Source organism: Sceloporus occidentalis, unplaced genomic scaffold (genome assembly GCF_023333645.1).
Source record: "Sceloporus occidentalis isolate IW3139 unplaced genomic scaffold, rSceOcc1.0.p SCAF_38, whole genome shotgun sequence".
Classification (NCBI taxonomy): domain Eukaryota; kingdom Metazoa; phylum Chordata; class Lepidosauria; order Squamata; family Phrynosomatidae; genus Sceloporus; species Sceloporus occidentalis.
Genome location: NW_028317018.1, coordinates 3,388,320 through 3,395,431, shown reverse-complemented (window position 1 = coordinate 3,395,431; position 7,112 = coordinate 3,388,320). Strand labels below are relative to the sequence as shown.

Sequence of the window (7,112 nt, the reverse complement as noted above, 5' to 3'; positions counted from 1 at the left end):
ACCTTAAATACTAATATATGGTCTACCTTAAGTCCTGTTATGCAACTAGGAGGGGGCAGCAGAGAGAGTGGAAGAGAGACCATGGAATAAAGAAGTTTCTGCCTGATCTGTCTGTCTTTATTGTACATACAACACAAACTCCATTGTTAAACTAATCCCATTAACAGGATGGCTACCAGGGGGATATTCAGTAGGTAAAGGGGATTAAAGGTTGGGTTGTCTACCTGTTTATCAATGTTGATTTATGTTAGCGAAGGTCTGTGGCTATATCAGTCTATGTTTTACAACAAACTGTTCATTCCTGCTGTACTCAATTCAAGGTAGTTGTGTCTACTTATTGGGTACACATAGCAGGGTTCCAAGGTGCGCATGCTGGCTGGTGCTACAAGTGATTCCGGGGACAAGAGGAGGGGGTGATCTCTGGGAGTTACCACAGCTCTCTTGGTGAACCCGTTACAGTCATCAAATTAAAATGGCAAAATCTCAAAAATGTTGTTACGTTTCATTTGGTTTTGTGTGCTATAGAGGATTCTCTCCCTCATTTTCTGGGATTTTCCGTGGACCTCAAATTACTTCTGGCATGGACATTAAACTTCTTTTGCGAGGCTGTTCTCCATACACACGGTGATGGATACTGGGGCCACTGGAGAGGCCTGACAGCCAGTCTCCTCCCCATCGACTATGGGCCCAGGCTTTGTAAGGACTTCTGTGTCTACCTCCAGAAGTATATCATCTCACCACTTGCTGAGGGGATTATCTCTGTCAGACAGCCAGGATATGCAACCAAGGAGTGAAGTCCATTGTTTTAGTTTATCAGACACCCCCACAGCGCACTAAAATGTTGTATAAATCAGCCCCCCCCCCCCCCACTACAGACATTTACCCAGAATATCCCTGGAACTGATTTCAGCCAGTAATAAATAGTGGAGGTTGGGACCCCACGGTACTGTTAATCCCTTTACTGCCCCTGTTGTCTCCGTGAGGCAGATTAAGGGGCGGTTTATAATCCCAATATCTTAATTTATGTTAATGTGCGCTATATCTAGCCATGTGTGTGAAAAATAAAGCAGTCTTCATTTTGGTTATACCCTACATTGAGTCTCGGCTAGTGACTGAGAAACCGGGGAAAGAGTATGTTGTCCCAGGCTAAGGGAGCACAAATCATCGGAGGTAGACGGTTGGACTACCCAGCTCCATGACATACACCACCATCTCAGCACAGTAAATCTTCATTACTATTACATTAAAGTACAAATCCCAGTGGGAGCGTAATTAATATGCAAATTATAATTAAGACTTTCAGTGCCTGTAAGGAAAGGCGTGGATGAGAGCGAGAATTTCATCTGGACAAAAAGAAACTGAATTCATTGTCCAGAAACAAGCCAAAAACAAATTGAGGATTTTGAAATTCAGGACACTTATATTATTATATTTGAGGAATTTTGATCAACTAAACTGGTTTGGGGAACATTTTCATAGTAAAATACTATAAAGTTTTTTTTTTCATTTATTCATATAAAACATTGGATTATACATCTGAAAATGGTATCAAAAGAAAGCGGTCCTTGAAAAAACAAAATTGAAAAAAGTGGTTCTGCTTAAAAGGTCCCAGGATTTTGGGCACAAATACTCTCAATAAAGGAGGGGTCCAACATTATTTATCCTTGCTAGTATTCAGGTTTAGATAATTAATTTGTGTATTGGCTGTTAGGACATATCTCCAAAATACCATGTGTGTCTTACTTCTCAAACGCCATCTTGGAGGAGAGCTCAAAAACAGTCAACCTTAATTTGGCGTAAATGTGATGTACTATTAATAGGCTAATAAATCTCTAAAAGATTATCTAAAGGACGCCTCTATGGCGAAACTAACACTAAAATGGTAGAATAGATAGGAAACAAAGGTTTATTGCAATTAATCTTGTAGTACTTTTACAGCAGACAGCTTCAGTCCTGCAATGACAAGCACCAACCTCAAAGGAAAATAGATGTGATAATATTCTTGCCCAACAAAGTATATTGGCAGCGACAGCCCAGAGTTCAGAAAGTGGTATTTTTCTATAATAAAAAAAAGGACAAGCTATCCACTTAAGAATTGGCACATCAAACCCTTGCTCTTGGTAAACCGCATAGGCACTGCGCATGTGGATAACATTGGATATGGATTATTACTCTGCCTGATTTGGTCCCTCATAAAATGTTAAAAAGTGTATTTGTCATTGGTTCTAGCAGCACTGCTGTCAAGCATCGCCTTTTTTTTTTTTTTACTGGTATCGCAGATTAAATTTAATCTGCGCAAAAAACAACAAAAAAACACTTCTATTACAGAGGTGGAATTGTTGAGACATCCAGGAGTAAACTTTTCACATTTAACCATAAATAAAAGTGCAGTAAGTGTTCAAGTAGAGTAGGGAGTGATAATGTACAGGGATAGCAGCACATCATCTCTTTGCTCTTCTTGGATCTCTCCCGTTGCTGATAGAGGCTACTACTGGCTGAGGTGTAGTTGCTGGTGAAGTGTTTGTCTGTACCATTCCTGGTCCACGTCCATTTGTCCGTCCACTGTTATATGATACAGCATGGTTGGAATAAGACCCCGGTTGTCCAGGAACAGGTTGTGAACCGTTTGCTGCATTGGAAATGAATATACGATTTAAATAAACCAAAAAATCCATTTGGGTTACAGTGAAATCTAGGCTGTTGCATCAGAGACAGCTGCATTTATGAAAGAAATAAAAACAGGATGGGTTTCTGAAACCATGGTTCTGAAACTCCTCATCAGCATATCTTTTTAATAACTGTGGGATTAAGGAGGTAAGCAAGAGGAACAGTGATGTTATCAACCAGAAATAACTGTTGTAACCAATTAAAAAATATAAAAGTAGGAAGTGAAAAAAAAAAGTTAAAAACTGTTGGTTAGTGAATTATTTCCTTCTGCACCAACTGCAAAAATCAGACATTTTATAGAACACATTAAAGAAAATAAATCTTGTTTCATAAAAGATGTAATATTGAACTATTAACCTTACCGATATTGTTGGGAGATGAATTGCTGCTTTGATCACCAGGTCCCTGGAAGAAGAATACGCCGTGTCACATAATGAAAACCAAGTACACAGACAATTTGCAGAATTCTCTAATTTTTGGAATTGGAAATAACAAAAACAGCTTTTCATACTTAAGGAATGCAGTTTGGAGGGCAATAAACAATATAAATCATAATTTTAACTTTTGGGTTGACATACTAAGATTATGGCTAACCCAATGCACCATGCATGCACTCAAGAACTCCACGTGTGACCAAGGAAAACTTGAGACGTGTATGTTTTGTGGGGTATATGATCCATAACAATGACATACTTTTGTTTGATTTAATTTTAAAACAGTTAGTTACCATTTTTGCTTGATTTGGCTTTGAAGGCTGACCACTAAAGTCCGGATTTGGCTCACTAAAATTTGGTACTTCGGAATACACCATGCAGAACCTGAAAGCAACATTGAGATTAGAATATTGAGATCACTCTGGAACTTTGATTAGAGTGAAAAAAGTCCATTCCAAGGCCAGGTGGTTCCATATTCACTCATGATGGACATCAAAATAGCAAAAATGCACTATGAAACACATATGTAACATTACTTTGACATGATGTAAGGAGACATGTTTGGACATATGCAAATTAGAGCAACCAGACCTTCAATACTTGAATATTGCAGCACTATAATTTTACCTTTGTCGTTATTACCCATATGCAAATCTATACTGCATACCAAGAAATTAAGAGAAACCAAGTTCCAAAGACCATGAGCCTAGACAATATTTTACATGAAATCTTTACTCAAACAGCTATCACAGAGTACAGATCGGGAAGAAGAAATAAAGATTCAAACTGGACATCAATGCCCACCGGGGACATCATTTCAGCTTTCCAGACCTAGACCATCATTTCAAACACTCCGACTGATTGAGCACTATGCTAGCTAGCATGGAGGTTGGATTACCTTTTCATAGCCCTAGAGAGGGTGGTCCCTCCGGTCAGGGTAGTGTGTGGAAGCTCGCATTGCGGCTGCCTGCACCGTACCTGGCCTGTGGATAAATAGAGGACTTCAGTTTCCCATGCTGTCAGTCCTTTAACATTAATAACAGTATAGAAAGTTATTCATTTCACGGAAAAAACGTGGTTATGTGGGAACAAAATGCAGTGTGCATGCAGGAAACTGCAGGTTCTGTAGTCAGATGACACCTAAAACTGGAGGAATAGTTAGCCTTTGCCTGCAATACATTTGTAGACAGACACCATCTAAACTGTGAACCTTGGAAAAGTCATTGTGATCCACGTCAGGCAAGGGGCCTCCTGACACATATACCTATATAAATAAAAGGATCTCTTTAGGAATTTCGTTTAGACTAAAAAACACTATTTACAGGCGTATGCTGACACTAGTTTGATGACGAATTCAACTTGGTCCCTAAACAAAGAAAAAAAAAAGTATAGAAGACGAGTTATTTTATAAGCTTAGGAGGCTTGGACACAAATCTTGAGATTAAATTTGTAAAATTCCATGGGGCATAAAGAGGACACTGGAACAAATTAGGACTACACATTTTAACATGCCTTATGTTAACAGATTTACATCCTTCTACACGAGAGAAATACTCACTCTCCTATCTTCTGAATCTCGCCTCCTCTTCCACTGTATAGAGTCAAGCATCCTTTCCACATAGAAGCGTACCTAAAAATACACAGATATTTCCATAAGCTTCTGCTGTACAACCACCATATTATCTGTCCCGAATGCCGGATGGCTTGTGCTTTCTAAAGATTTTGGGTGTGGAATGTACCCAAAGCTATGATTCTTTTTATACCTGCCATTTCTGAGGACCACCACCACCAATACCTCTGCCAGGCCTACCTGCTTGGGCTCAGGATTTCAAAACAAATGCCTACCTAAGGCTCTTCTGCCATTAATTCTAAGATGACTGCCAGATTTAAGGCCAAGGACTTCTGCATAGTGCTTAAGTAAGTCAGCGGTCTGATAGGTGTAACAGTTTGTCAAGCTATGCACACTATGCGATTATCACGTATATATCCGCACTATAGTTATAAAAGGCAGTGTCCGCTCGCTAATGACAGGGTGCAATAATAGGAGAAGCTGCTACACGCTTCCTTTTAAGATGACTCTGCTTTTGCAAGCATTACAGGAAACGATGGCTTGTTTTACTAAATCTGTCCCCAATTAGGTATACATTAAATTTACAAAGTTTCCACACTAAGGGATTTTTTTTTTAGGGAGGAGGGATATTTTTTTCCTTAAAGCAGTACTGTAACAGCAGCTTTTACCATAAGTAAATCCGTGAACTAAATTACCTATAACTTGTGCTTTTTTGTTGGGAAGTCAGTTCAATTGTTTTGGAGATATTTAAAACTTTAACCTCTTGGAGGCCGTGAGTCGGCTCTCAGAGTACCAGGCCAGCGTTAACTAATCGATCTAAGGTGTGTTGAGATACATCCGCCCATATAATATGTATACGGTGGAATGTCAATGCATATGTAACGCTTACTTTAATCTGTAAACAGCGTTACATGTGCTTAGTGAGCGTACAGAATTGTAAAAAAGTGACACATCCGCTTCAAGGTATCTTCTACACTGACCAGGGATTCACACAAGTAAACATTATACGAGAGATGCAGTCTGCAGCAAAACAGCTGTTTCAACAACATATCAATGCACCGGCAATCACTTGTTGGCTGGGGGTGATGGGAATGGCTTCGCAATTAGGCAAAAAATGGCATATCAAAGACACGCACAAACAAAAAAAAGAATCTAAAGTAAAATGCTAAAATAAGTGCGGATGTTACTGATACGTAAACACCGCGAGTAAAAATTTGGAAACCGAACATACGGTTTTACCGCGTGCTGTATTTCCATGTACATTCATTTTGTATAACTGGCACGAAAAAAAATGCCAACTTCCAGTATACTACGAATGACACCAAATCTACATCCTGATGATCAATTATACTACAGCAAACGCTTTAACAACAGATGGCCATTTACAGTCGATAATGCCAAGTAACCCATAATGCGGTAATTTGGGATTGTGCATTCGCATTATCAAAGAGATGACCTTGGTTTACTCATTCTCACTAGTTTTACACCAGCTGAAAAATAAAAAAACACAAAACAAAGAGCTCAAAAGCATCGCTCAAAGGCATCCTTTTCTTATTAAAACTATTTCTATGCACTATATGGTTGTCTTTGGATTTCTTTTGTGTTATCACATACCCTCTTGTTAAGCGTATTATGTCTCCTGGCTGTATAAGGCTTCCAATTTCATCCCAAACTGAGATTGTGATGCTGCCAGTTTTATCTGCCACTTTGCAGGATCTCACTTCATGCCCATCTTTAGTTTTTGTAACTCTTCCTGTATGAAAATTAAGATAAAAAAAAGGTGCTGTAATTATTAGCCCTACAGATCGAATGAAATGTAATCTTGTCAATTGAATCTGAAAAAAAGATGATCATTAAGGAATGCAGCCACAGATAAGCAGTGCCCACGTGTCTGCTATACAAAGCACTGACACTTGCTGCATCACGTTGCCACTTCGTGCCCTTTACTAAAAGGCACCGTCTACCAACTTACCGATCTCCAGGACAATAAAGACGACATTTAAGTTTTTCTGCCCGGTCTTAATGTCTTTAATGGAAACGTATGAATCGTTTACCACGTTCATGATCGCGAACAAACGCCACTAAGCATTACTTTTCAAAGAGGGATTTGAGAGGGTTTTATAGTTCGACCCGCCGCCCAGGTTTTGTTTAAAAAAAAAAAAAGAAAAAAAAAAGTTTGATGTAAATAGTATGGCTCTTAACACAGAACGGGCAAAGCGTTAAATGTACAGAGGAGCCGGAAGGGTGTCAGTCACGACCATCAGCGCAGATCGGACGGCCACAATACTGCCACCAGCGGTCGCCAGGACAACGCTAGGATTTTTTGTTATATATATTTATAGGGCTTAAAGACGTCTTTCGGTATGCGGGCGTACAGTTATGGTTAACTGTACGGTAAGCAACTACCCGTACTTCAAAAGCCCTACCAATAACCCTTTTAC

At 39.3% G+C, this 7,112-nt stretch overlaps 1 protein-coding gene across 1 annotated transcript; it reads right to left on the bottom strand.

Annotated features, from left to right (window-relative positions):
- Positions 1–2,488: 2,488 nt before the first annotated feature.
- On the bottom strand, positions 2,489–6,734 carry LOC149290640 (SOSS complex subunit B2-like). The gene is made up of 5 exons (XM_089488438.1): positions 6,644–6,734; positions 6,286–6,424; positions 4,660–4,731; positions 3,395–3,485; positions 2,489–2,629 (listed from the first exon to the last, which is right to left on the bottom strand). Exons 1-5 carry the CDS (start codon positions 6,732–6,734, stop codon positions 2,489–2,491), a joined length of 534 nt encoding a protein of 177 aa, XP_089344564.1.
- Positions 6,735–7,112: the final 378 nt, after the last annotated feature.

Excerpts from the sequence above, each read along its gene's own strand:
- LOC149290640 (XM_089488438.1), bottom strand. The coding sequence starts at position 6,734 with ATGAACGTGGTAAACGATTCATACGTTTCCATTAAAGACATTAAGACC. Across the intron at positions 6,425-6,643 it reads CTTTATTGTCCTGGAGATCG|GAAGAGTTACAAAAACTAAA; the intron begins GTAAGTTGGTAG and ends ATTTTCATACAG. Across the intron at positions 2,630-3,394 it reads AGCCAAATCAAGCAAAAATG|CAAACGGTTCACAACCTGTT; the intron begins GTAACTAACTGT and ends TTTCCAATGCAG.